The sequence below is a fragment of the Heteronotia binoei genome, chromosome 15, assembly GCF_032191835.1.
Source record: "Heteronotia binoei isolate CCM8104 ecotype False Entrance Well chromosome 15, APGP_CSIRO_Hbin_v1, whole genome shotgun sequence".
Taxonomy (NCBI): Eukaryota; Metazoa; Chordata; class Lepidosauria; order Squamata; family Gekkonidae; genus Heteronotia; species Heteronotia binoei.
Window position 1 is genome coordinate 6,973,719 of NC_083237.1, and position 12,673 is coordinate 6,986,391.

Here is a 12,673-nt window from a genome sequence, read left to right on the forward strand (position 1 = left end):
CAAGCAGATGCTCTACCACTGAGCCACCGTCCCTCCCCTGAAACAAAAGTCGGGATCCTCAGGAATGTAATTATAGGAAGCTGCTTTATCCTGAGTCAAGATCTTGGGCAAAGACAAGGGTCTTTCCCAGTCCTACCATCTGGTGGTAGAAGGGGCTATCGAGTCAAGCTGAGCTGAGACGCCCACTGAGAAATCTCTCCAGGACTGGGTTGGGAATTTTGGGGAATCCCAAGACTGGAGACCATTCATGGGTCCCTTGATCTAGTATTAGCATTGCCAAGTCCCCCACAGCCTCCGGCGGGGGGCTGTTTTCCATGTGCGGCGCGATGACATCACTCACAAGCAACATCATTGCTCTGGCGACGTCGCGTGCTGGCCATTCTAGGAGGTTCCGGGAGAACTCGATGGCTTTCCCAGACACTCTAGCAATTTGGGAAGGAAAACTCTATTGTACAAAAGGTCCCATCGATGTTTTCCCTCCCAAATTGCTAGTGTCTGGGGGAAACCATGGAGTTTTCCTGAAAGCTCCTAGAGCGGTTGGCACATGGTATCGCTGCGAGTGATGCCATCATGCTAGTCTTTCCCAGTCCTACCATTTGGTGGTAGAAGGGGCTATCAAGTCACAGCTGACCGATGGTGACCCCATGGGGTTTTCAAGGCAAGAAAGATTCAGAGGTGCATGGGAATTGCCTGCTTCTGTGTAGAGACCCTGGACCTCCTTGGTGGTCTCCCATCCAAGAATTGACCAAGGCCGACCCTGCTTAGCTTCTAAGATCTGATGAGATGAGTTTAGTCTGAGCCATCCATGTCAGGGGATGTCTTGAAAAATACCTGGAGACTTGGAGGGTGGAGCCAGGAGAGGGAGGAGTTTGGGGAGGGGAGGGGCGTCAGCATGGGACAATGCCATACAGCCCACCTTCCAAAGCGGCCGTTTTCTCCAGGGGAGCTGATCTTTGCCAAGCTGGAGATCAGTTGTAAAATCGGGAGCTCTCCGGGCCCCACCTGGAGGCTGGCAACCGTAGGCCCCACCATCTTCTGCATGTTAGGGATGAAGTCTACCAGCGATCTGTTTGACATCCTGAATACTCTACTTGGGAGGCCTGTTCTGCAGAGTCACAGCTTAAGAGAAAGCGTTTGTGAGTAACACTCAGTGTTATTCTGTTCTGACCCAGTTGGAAGGATCCCTGGAACAGGAAAGAAAGATCCGGATGGACCTGGAACGGGTCAAGAGGAAGCTGGAAGGAGACTTCAAGCTGGCTCAGGAGAACATCATGGACCTCGAGAATGATAAGCAGCAGCTGGAAGACAAGCTGAAAAAGTAGGTGGCTCCTCTTCTTAGTGCCAGTTGAGAAAGGCGGGTTGTGGGGGCAGAGGAGCGCAGTTTGGTGTAGTGGTTAGGTGTGCAGACTCTTATCTGGGAGAACCGAGTTTGATTCCCCACTCCTTCACGTGCACCTGCTGGAATGGCCTTGGGTCAGCCATAGCTCTGGCAGAGGTTGTCCTTGAAAGGGCAGCTGCTGTGAGAGCCCTCTCCAGCCCCACCCACCTCACAGGGTGTCTGTTGTAGGGGAGGAAGGTAAAGGAGATTGTGAGCCGCTCTGAGACTCTTCAGAGTGGAGGGCGGGATATAAATCCAGTATCTAATCCACCCACCTCATAGGGTTCTGTTGGGGGGTGGGGAGAAGGTAGAGAGCCAGTTTGGTTTAGTGGTTAAGTGCACAGACTCTTACCTGGGAGAACCGGGTTTGATTCCCCACTCCTCCATTTGCACCTGCTGGGATGGCCTTGGGTCAGCCATTGCTCTTGCAGAGCTGTCCTTGAAAGGACAGCTTCCGTCAGAGCTCTCTCAGCTCCACCTACCTCACAAGGTGTCTGTTGTGGGGGGAGAATATATAGGAGATTGTAAGCCGCTCTGAGTCTCTGATTCAGAGAGAAGGGCGGGGTATAAATCTGCAATCTTCTTCAGGACGAACGAAGGGACAAAGTGCCCGAGTTTGGCCGCTGAGGCAATCTGCAAGGGGAGGGGGCAGACAGAAGATGCTTGTTTGTTCATTTAAATCAGGGGGGGGCCTCCAACCTATTTGAACCTGCAGCCCCTTTTGGAATTCTGACCTAGCTTCGTGGTTACAAAATGGCTGCTGCAGGAGGTGGAGCCAGCCACAAAATGGGTTCTGCAGCTCACCTCCAGCCACGCAGTGCAGATCCTTGTGCGGTGGTGGCAGCTGCTGCCAAATCAACTTGTGTTGGTATTGACCTTTAAAGCCCTTTTATGGTCAGGGGCCTCTCTTTCTCCACATGTTCCCCAGAGAGCACTGTGTTCAGGGACAAAAAAAATCTATCCCTGGACCAAAGGAGGCTAGGTTGCGTTCAACGCGACCTAGGGCCTTCTCGGTGGCAGCACCAGAATTGTGGAATGCTCTCCCAGAGGCCATAAGAACCCTGTGGAGTCTTTCCACTTTCCGCAGGGCCTGTAAGACCGAACTGTTCCGACAGGCCTTTGATATCTAGCCAGGAGAGAACTGCCACCTGACATCGTATAGAGTACTAGGCGATCACCGTCAGAAAAGAAGACCTCGCCTATATTGTAGTGATAACAGCACCGCGAAATGTTTTTAAAATCGAACAGTGTAATTATGTTTTATTGGTTTTTACTGGTTTTTAACTCGTGAATATCAATGTTGTTAGCTGCCCTGAGTCCAGTTGCGGAGAAAGCGGGATAGAAATTTAAAGTAATAAATAAATAATAACTTTTTTAAAAAATCTGCACCGTCAATCAAATCTTCAGTGGCCAATCAGAAGCCTTGCTGGGCAAAAGACCCACGTGGCCCCACCCACTTTCTCAAAACACTTGGTGGGTATTAATGGTAAAATACAAAAATCAGGTCACTGCCCCAAGGATGTTACAATTTAAAATGAGGAGGAGGGAGGTGAAGACTGGTGAGGTTTGTCCCTTCATGATAGCCAAGGCTTTCTGCTTCTGATCCTTTTTTAATGCGGGATTTGGTTTCTTGCCCTCGCCTTCTGCCTACTGTAGGTGATCAGGCTGCTGAAAGAAATCAGGGAGGGGGTGCATGACCATTTTACAAGGGTGGGTGCCAATGTTCCCTCTAGGGTTGCCAAGTCCAATTCAAGAAATATCTGGGGACTTTGGGGGTGGAGCCAGGAGACTTTGGGGGTGGAGCCAGAAGCAAGGGTGTGACAAGCATAATTGAACTCCAAAGGGAGTTCTGGCCATCACATTTAAAGGGACCGCACACCTTTTAAAATGCCTTCCAACCATAGGAAATAATGAAGGATAGGGGCACCTTCTTTTGGGGCTCATAGAATTGGACCCCCTGGTCCAATCTTTTTGAAACCTGGATGGTATTTGGGGGAGGGGCACTGGATGCAATACGGAAAATTTGGTGCCTCTACCTCAAAAAACAGCTCCCCTGAGCCCCAGATACCCGCAGGTCTCCACAGGAAATAATAGAATTCCCAGCAGACATTTCACTCCCCTCCCCCTGCTTTCTGATGACCCTGAAGTGGGGGGAGGGTCTCCAAACTGGAGGATCCCCTGCCCCCACCTGGGGATTGGCAACCCTAATTCTCTCTAAGCTGCAGAGTCTTGTGAGCAAAAATTCTACTTCGTGAGCGTCTGGCATTCAAGTTGTGAGCGACTGCATCAATTAGTATGGTCTGGGGCCATTTTTCCTGAGCTAAGACAAAAAGGTGCGAGCAGGAGGCTAAAAATCTGCGAACTAGCTCACGCTAACTCAGCTTACAGGGAACAACGGTGTGTGCGGACCCATCCAGAGTTTCCTAGGCGCCACATGACACCCTGTGTTCTTGAATCAAGAGTCACGTGAGGCCTGTGAGGGTCTGGGAGTTTGGCTTCTCATTCTCTGACCGTGGCAGAGAGAAAGGGGAAGGCGCCTATTCCTTGACATTCCCTTGGCAGGAAGGAGTTTGACATCAACCAGCAGAGCAGCAAGATCGAAGACGAGCAGGCCCTGGGGCTGCAGCTGCAGAAGAAACTGAAGGAGCTGCAGGTGGGTGCGATGGGCTGTCTCCTCTGGGACACCTCTGCCTGAAACATGCCCTTCTAGGTCCACCTTGTGAAATGCCTTCTCCATAGGGTTGCCAAGTCCAATTCAAGAAATATCTGGGGACTTTGGGGGTGGAGCCAGGAGACTTTGGGGGGTGGAGCTAGGAGACTTTGGGGGTGGAGCTAGGAGACATTGGGGGTAGAGCCAGGAACAAGGGTGTGAGAAGCATAATTGAACTCTAAGGGAGTTCTGGCCATCACATTTAAAGGGACAGCACACCTTTTTAAATGTCTTCCTTCCATAGGAAATAATGAAGGATAGGGGTACCTTCTTTTGGGGCTCATAGAATTGTACCCCCTGGTCCAATCGTTTTGAAACTTGGGGGATATTTTGGGGAGAGGTACTAGATGCCGTACTGAAAATTTGGTGCCTCTACCTCAAAAAACAGCCCCCACAGAGCCCCAGATACCCATGGATCAATTCTCCATTGTTTTCTATGAGAATAAATCTCCATAGGGAATAACAGAGTTCCCAGCGGACATTTCCCTCCCCTCCCCCCGTTTTCTGACGACCCTGAAGCGGGGGGAGGGCCTCCTAACCGGGGGATCCCCTGCCCCCACCTGGGGATTGGCAACCCTACTTCTCCAATCCAGCTGATTGGGTGGTGGAGGCTTTGAGAGCCACACAGAAATATGTGTGAAAGCCACACGTGGCTCCCGAGACACAGTTTGGCCACCCCTGCTCTACACCATCCGTCCCTGAGCCCTTCTCCTCTTAAACTACGTATCTCCGCAATCTGCGTCTGGGAAAATTAACAGGTTGGGTGTCTTTCTTCTTGCGCTGAGCAGGCCAGAATCGAGGAGCTGGAAGAAGAGCTGGAATCCGAGCGCACGGCCCGGGCCAAGGTGGAGAAGCAGCGTTCCGACCTCTCCCGGGAGCTGGAGGAGATCAGCGAGCGGCTGGAGGAGGCGGGGGGCGCCACGACGGTGCAGATCGAGATGAACAAGAAGCGGGAAGCCGAGTTCCAGAAGATGCGGCGCGACCTGGAGGAAGCCACGCTCCACCACGAGGCCACGGCGGCGGCCCTGCGCAAGAAGCACGCCGACTCGGTGGCGGAGCTGGGCGAGCAGATCGACAACCTGCAGCGGGTGAAGCAGAAGCTGGAGAAGGAGAAGAGCGAGCTGAAGCTGGAGGTGGACGACGTCAGCTCCAACGCGGAGCAGCTGCTGAAAGCCAAGGTGCCGCACCGGTGGAGGGGAAAGGACCCAGCCAGGCTGAAGGGGGCAGGGTCGAGCATTCAATGGCTCAGCAGGCGCTTGAAACCTGCATGGCTTCAGTAGAGCTCCCCCATGTCGAGGGAGGCTTGAATGGGGAGGTGTCAGGTGAAAATTTTGGAGAGGCCAAGCTGAGCTGAGACGCCCCCTGAGAAATCTCTCCAGGACTGGGTTGGGAATTTTGGGGAATCCCAAGACTGGAGACCATTCATCGGTCCCTTGATCTAGTATTAGCGTTGCCAAGTCCCCCACAGCCTGCGGCGGGGGACTGTTTTCCATGTGCGGCGCGATGACATCACTCACAAGCGACGTCATTGCTCTGGCGACGTCACGTGCTGGCCATTCTAGGAGCTTCCGGGAGAACTCGATGGCTTTCCCAGACACTCTAGCAATTTGGGAGGGAAAACTCTATTGTACAATAGGTCCCATCGAGTTTTCCCTCCCAAATTGCTAGAGTGTCTGGGGGGAAACCATAGAGTTTTCCTGAAAGCTCCTAGAGCGGTTGGCACATGGTGTCGCTGGTGCGATGACATCACTGCGAGCGATGCCATCATGCCAGCGATGTTGGGGGAGGAACCTTCCGAGAGGGGGAAACCTCGCCCAGCTCAGGAACTTGGCAGCCCTAGAGTTTACATATCAATCTCCATCACTCTTTGATCAGCCCACTGTGAGGCAAATGCCGTTTCATCCGTAGGGCCTGAATGCATATTCTGCACCTCTTTTATTGGAATTCTGACACAGCATGGTGGATGCAGCCACCGAATGGCTACCTCAAAATGGCTGCCCCAGGAGGCGGAGCCAGCCACTCAATGCCTGCCGCAGTTGACCTTCAGTCACACATTGGAGATTCTCGCGCAGTGCTGGCGGCTGCTGCCAAAGCAACACGTCTTTTAAAATCTGCACAACCAATCATATCTCCGGCAACCAATCAGAAGCCTGGCTGGACTTGCCCACTTTCTAACAATTAGTGGACACCAGGGAAGGTGCCAATGGCGCCATGGTGCTCCCAGGCCCCATGCTAGGAACCCCTGGCTTAAAGGATTCCAAAGCCTTCCAGTGCTTATTTAGAGGTTTTTCTCCAGCTTTCTTAGAGCGGCCCAAAGGTGCAGAGTGGTAAAGCAGCAGTACTGAAGTACTGTGGGTCTGAACTCTCTGATCACGACCTGAGTTCGATTCCAGCGGAAGCTGGATTCAGGTAGCCGGCCCAAGGTTGACTCAACCTTCCATCCTTCTGAGGTCGGTCAAATGAGTCCCCAGCTTGCTGGGGGGAAAGTGTAGAAGACTGGGGAAGGCAATGGCAAACCACCCCGTAAAAAGGTCTGCCGTGAAAACGTTGTGAAAGCAACGTCACCCCAGAGTCGAAAACGACTGGTGCTTGCACAGGGGGACCTTTCCTTTTCCTCCAGCTTTCTTAGACCTGTTTACTGAGTGCCCTGCTGCTTCCTCAGGGTCCCAACAACCTTCCGTGGCGCTGCCCTCTAGAGGTGGATCCGGTCTTCTGTGGCTACCTCAATTCCATCCTGCCTTCTCTTCACAGGTGAATTTGGAGAAGATGTGCCGCACCATGGAGGACCAGTCTGCAGATTACCGAACCAAGTTTGAGGAGTCCCAACGGACCCTCAACGACACCAACACCCAGCGGGCCAAGCTCCAGACAGAAAATGGTACCTCCCCTCTCTTGACCTCACTTCCTGTTCAACTTGTTTCTTTGCAAGGGAGCATGTAACCGGCGTTTCCTCTAAGCTGAGTTAGCGTGAGCTAGGTCGCAGTTTTTTAGCCTCTGGCTCGCACGTTTTTGTCTTACCTCAGGAAAAATGGCCGCAGGGCAAACTAATTTATGCAGCAGCTCATGCTGTCAAGACTTCACAGCTTAGAGGGAGCATTGCTTGTAAACAGGGCTATTTTTCTGGAAAAAGAAGTGCCGGAACTCCCAAGAGGGAAACGAAGGAGAAACACATGGGTGCCCCTCATGAAATTTTAAATAATTTTGTTTCCACATAGAGGTTCTGGAACTCGGTTCCGCTGCGTTCCTCCATGGGGAAAGCCCTCCTTGTAACCCTCCATTTACAGAACTAAACAATAGCCCCCGCGCTGTGGAATGCCCTCCCCAAAAACATCAGGGCCCTGCGGGACCTGCCACAGTTCCGCCGGGCCTGTAAGACCGAACTATTTAAGTTTGCCTTCAATAGTTAAGTGGAGGTGGCAAATGTCCCACAGCACTGACAGTCCCAGTGGACAAATACAGATATTTAGGAACACCAACATGCATTTTATGGTTAAAATGTGTAGAATTGATTTTATTGTATATTGTTTTTTAGTATTCTCTGTGGTTTTTAACTGTTGTTAGCCGCCCTGAGCCCATTAGGGGAGGGTGGGATATAAATCTGATAAAATAAAATAAACAAGCCTTTTTCTTAATCCCTGCCCCTCAGGAGAACTGGCCCGTCAGCTAGAAGAAAAAGAGGCTCTCATTTCTCAGCTCACTCGAGGAAAACAGTCCTACACCCAGCAAATGGAGGATTTAAAGAGGCAGCTAGAAGAGGAGGCCAAGGTAAGAGAGTCAGTTGGGATCTGTGGGTCTTGACCAGAGGACTGGGAGAGTAGAGGTCTTGAACACTTCAGCTGAAAGAAAGGTGCGGAGTTTTACATATTGCTCTCTTTCATGCAGGCCAAGAATGCTCTGGCGCATGCCCTCCAGTCGGCCCGCCACGACTGTGACCTGTTGAGGGAACAGTACGAGGAGGAGACGGAGGCTAAAGCAGAACTCCAACGCTCGCTCTCCAAGGCCAACACTGAGGTGGCTCAGTGGAGGACCAAGTACGAGACGGATGCCATTCAGAGGACCGAGGAATTAGAGGAGGCCAAGTATGTATGTGAGGGAGTTTTGAGACGAAAATTACCTGAACCCCAACTTTTCACATTCCTGACAGAATTCTTGTATTCTCAGACCTGGTTTTTGTCACCAGAATGTTGAGGCCCGGCCTCAATTTGGAGCCTGAAGACTGAGGCAAGGGTGGACAGGTTGAGGCAAGGATAGGTGAAAGTCACATTCTCCCAGGCCTACCTGGACAAAGCAGAATTTGCCACACAACCTCCTCTGGTCTGTCTGGTGTAGTGGTTAGGAGCGCTGACTCTAATCTGGGAGGACCGAGTTTGATTCCCCCCTCCTCCACATGCCCCTGCTGTTGTGACCTGGGGTCAGGCACAGTTCTTGAAAGCACTGTTGTCTCTAAAGTGGTTCTCAAAAGAGCTCTCTCATCCTCACCTGTTGTGGGAAGGGGGAGGGAAAGGAGATTGTAAGCCGCTCTGAGACTCCGAGGGAAGGGTGGAGTAGAAATCCAATTTCCTCCTCTTCTTCTTCTATCTAAAGTTTGGGCATCTCTTAGAATAGTTACTTGACTTCTCACCAGGGGCGGAATTCTAGCAGGAGCTGCTTTGCATATTAGGCCGCACCCCCCTGATGTAGCCAGTCCTCCAAGAGCTTACAAAAAAGAGCCTTGTAAGCTCTTGGAGGATTGGCTACATCAGGGGTGTGTGGCCTAATATGCAAAGAAGCTCCTGCTAGAATCCCAAGCTCTTGGAGGACTGGCTACATCAGGGGGGCGTGGCCTAATATGCAAAGGAGACCCTGCTAGAATTCCAAGCTCTTGGAAGATTGGCTGCTTCAGGGGTGTGTGGCCTAATATGCAAAGGAGCCCCTGCTAGAATCCCAAGCTCTTGGAGGAATGGCTACATCAGGGGTGTGTGGCCTAATATGCAAAGAAGCCCCTGCTAGAATTCCAAGCTCTTGGAGGATTGGCTACATCAGGGGTGTGTGGCCTAATATGCAAAGGAGCCCCTGCTAGAATTCCAAGCTTTTGGAGGATTGGCTACATCAGGGGTGTGTGGCCTAATATGCAAAGAAGCCCCTGCTAGAATTCCAAGCTCTTGGAGGATTGGCTACATCAGGGGTGTGTGGCCTAATATGCAAAGGAGCCCCTGCTAGAATTCCAAGCTCTTGGAGGATTGGCTACATCAGGGGTGTGTGGCCTAATATGCCAAGGAGCCCCTGCTAGAATCCCAAGCTCTTGGAGGATTGGCTACATCTGGAGGGTGTGGCCTAATATGCAAAGGAGCTCCTGCTAGAATTCCACCCCTGCTTTTCGCAATTCCCTTCTTTATCCAGTGCTGAGTGCCTCTGAGTACTGAAATCCAGGTCTTGGGTCTTTGCAGGTTTAAGTCTTGAACCCCCTCCCTGTTATTTTCTTTCATCTACACCCTTGCCTGCCTGGCTCTTGCATTCCTACATTCCTGGTTGACCCTCCTACCCCCACCCTCCGAGCCCCTTCTCCCATGGACATCACGCCTCCCAGGTGTTTTGTTTCCTCTAACGGCGAAGCTTTTGGCTCGGGTTATATTTTAAACTGGCAGTGTATAAGACGAGCAAAAAGCTTGTTGGTTGGAGGAGAAATCCCCACTAAAAAGACATTCAGGTAGGTGGGTAGGAAAAGCGAGCTGGGGAAAGGTTTCCCTGTTGTGCGGGGCAGTGGCTTCTCTGTAGGGAAGAGCGGGGGTATGGGGCACACCAATCCCACAGCCCCACGCTGACAGCATATGGTAACCACCCCCCCTCTCCCCGGCCAGCCGGTCAGAGGGAAAGTTAGCTTTCTGAGGCCATCTGATGATGTCATTGGTATTTAATGATGTCATCACTGCTAGCCCCTTCCTGTCTTTTATCCAAGGAGCAATAGGAAGGTGGTTTCCCCATAGACTGGGGATGGGTGAGGTCTGCTTCTGTGATATTTGACCCCCCGGGGGCCTCCCTTGTGTGACAGGAAGAAGCTGGCGCAGCGGCTACAGGAGGCCGAGGAGGCCGTGGAAGCTGTGAATGCCAAGTGCTCCTCGCTGGAAAAGACCAAGCACCGTCTGCAGAACGAGATCGAAGACCTCATGGTGGACGTGGAGCGCTCGAATGCGGCTGCGGCTGCCCTGGACAAGAAGCAGAGAAACTTTGATAAAGTGAGTCTAACTCAGAAAATACCTGGGGACTTTGGGGATGGAGCCAGGAGACGTTCCTATTCCTTAAAATATATAAAAATACAGCAGTGCAGTTGCCCTGAACACAGTCTTCATTTCCTCAGCCCCCAGCACGTCCACTTCCACTTCCATTCTCTCTTTCAGTCTTTCTCTCCCTCCCTCTCTCTCTCACACACACGCACACAGCAGCCAAAATAAACACAATTTGGAAGCACTCACTTTGTGGTCTCACTGGGGCAATTTACTCACCACGGGAGTTGTTGAATGATGTATACTCAACCAAGTTCTTCAGACCACCGCAGGGAAACCAGAAGTTCTCTCTATTTTTCTGTGCAGACGACTTCTGAAGGGGCGGGTGAAACAAACGGAGGAACCGGGCTGCTTCCTTTTCCTTTCTCACAACAGCCACGTTGTTATGCAGGCTCGCCCCGCTCCCATTCAGCCTGGCTCTGAAGATTTAAAGGCACACCTTTCAAAAAGCAAGCCTTTTCCAAGCGTCTTTTAAGCCTTCTGAGGTGGAAAGGCACACGGTGGCTGTTGGGGCGGAGCTTCCCGCACTGGCCTTCTGACTGGGGGCGGGAAGGAGCCTGGCAAACAGGGGGATCCCCTGCTGGGACCTGGGAATCGGCAAGTCTATGAGGGACTCGGTGGAAGGAAGAAATAGGGAGGCAAAGTCCAAAAAGAAGGGCCAGCAGCAGAGTCCAGAGAAAGGAAAGATTATCCAGTTCAGTTTCTTCTGTACCAGGGGTGGCCAAACTTGTTTAATGTGAGAGCCTCATAGACTACACGTCTGCAGGGCTTTTTTTGGGCAGGAACACAGTTCCAGCTAGCTTGGTGTAAGGGGGTGTGACCTAATATGCAAATGAGTTCCTGCTGGGGCCTTTTCTACCAAAAAAAGAGCATGGCACGTCAAACGTTTGAGAGCCACAAGACATGATATGTGCCCCTGATATGGAGCTCGAGGCCTTGCAGAAGGAGTCCCACGCTCTGAGCACCGAGCTCTTCAAGCTGAAGAACGCCTACGAGGAGGCTCTGGAACACCTGGAGACCTTGAGAAGGGAGAACATCTGGAGACCTTGAGAAGGGAGAACATCTGGAGACCTTGAGAAGGGAGATATGTCAGATGTTTGAGAGCCACAGGACCGGACAGGAAGGAAAATGGATGGAAGGAAGGTGGGGAAGGTGGGGAGAAAAGCAACTTTAACTTTAAATGCATTCCTCCAAGCCACCAGCTGGTTCGGCTTGGAGAAGTGATTTACAGAGACAAATGCCTTCTCCAGGATGGTTGATGGGGCAGCGGGGGCTTCGAGAGCCACACAATATGTGTGGAAAAGCCCCGTGTGGCTCCTGAGCCACAGTTTGGCCACCACCTGTACTATTTTGTTCCCTCCACACCCTTCAGGTCCTCGCCGAATGGAAGCAAAAGTTTGAAGAGTCCCAGCTGGAGCTTGAGGCCTCTCAGAAGGAGTCCCGCGCTCTGAGCACCGAGCTCTTCAAGCTGAAGAACGCCTATGAGGAGGCTCTGGAACATCTGGAGACCTTGAGAAGGGAAAACAAGAACTTGCAAGGTTGGTCAGAAGAAGGAAAACAGGACACAGCACCCCTCTCCTAAACCCTCCGGGGTCCCTAACCCCGCTTGCCGGGGCAGGGGCACATATCCTTCCGGGCCGAGCTTGAGTCAAGCCTCCGGCCTCCTCCCTCCACACAGAGGAGATCTCTGATCTCACCGAACAGTTGAGCGAAGGAGGGAAGAGCATGCATGAACTGGAGAAGGTGCGGAAGCAGCTGGATGCGGAGAAGATGGAGCTGCAGGCTGCTCTGGAAGAGGCAGAGGTAAGCGACGGACAGGTCCCCACATCCAGACTCCCTTAGACACCGTGTTCGGTGAAGAACTCGTGGGCACCCGATGAAATTGCTGAGCAGTCGGGTTAGAACGGATAAAAGGAAGTCCTTCTTCACCCAAAGGGTGATTAGTGCATGGAATTCACTGCCACGGGAGGTGGTGGTGGCCACAAGCATAGACAGCTTCAAGAGGGGGTGGGATAAGCATATAGAGCAGAGGTCCATCGGTGGCTCTTAGCCGCAGCTTATTGTTGGAACTCTCTGTCTGGGGCAGCGATGCTCTATATTCTGGGTGCTTGAGATGCCATGAAGCTGTTTCCTGTTTTGTATGTCCTTTTCCCTCCTGCCCATCACTTGAAAGAACTGCGGAAGTAGGGTTGATTCTTTCTTTAACGGAGGTTGTCTGTCTTTAGCAAGCCATCAGAGAGGCAACAGACAAGCTCTTGAAACTCTTCATTTCTTGCCTGGTAAAAGCACAAGGGTCCCTCATGGTAGCAGCATCAGCTGACAAAA

General features: G+C 52.0%; 1 protein-coding gene across 1 annotated transcript in view; it reads left to right on the forward strand.

The window, feature by feature from the left end:
* Positions 1 to 12,673, forward strand: part of MYH6 (myosin heavy chain 6) — a 70,737-nt gene that overhangs the window by 43,451 nt on the left and 14,613 nt on the right. Inside the window, 9 exon segments of the mRNA XM_060255351.1 lie at positions 1,173 to 1,318; positions 3,941 to 4,031; positions 4,877 to 5,266; positions 6,840 to 6,966; positions 7,735 to 7,853; positions 7,971 to 8,167; positions 10,117 to 10,300; positions 11,721 to 11,886; positions 12,027 to 12,151. Coding sequence (XP_060111334.1) covers positions 1,173 to 1,318; positions 3,941 to 4,031; positions 4,877 to 5,266; positions 6,840 to 6,966; positions 7,735 to 7,853; positions 7,971 to 8,167; positions 10,117 to 10,300; positions 11,721 to 11,886; positions 12,027 to 12,151 — 1,545 coding nt within the window.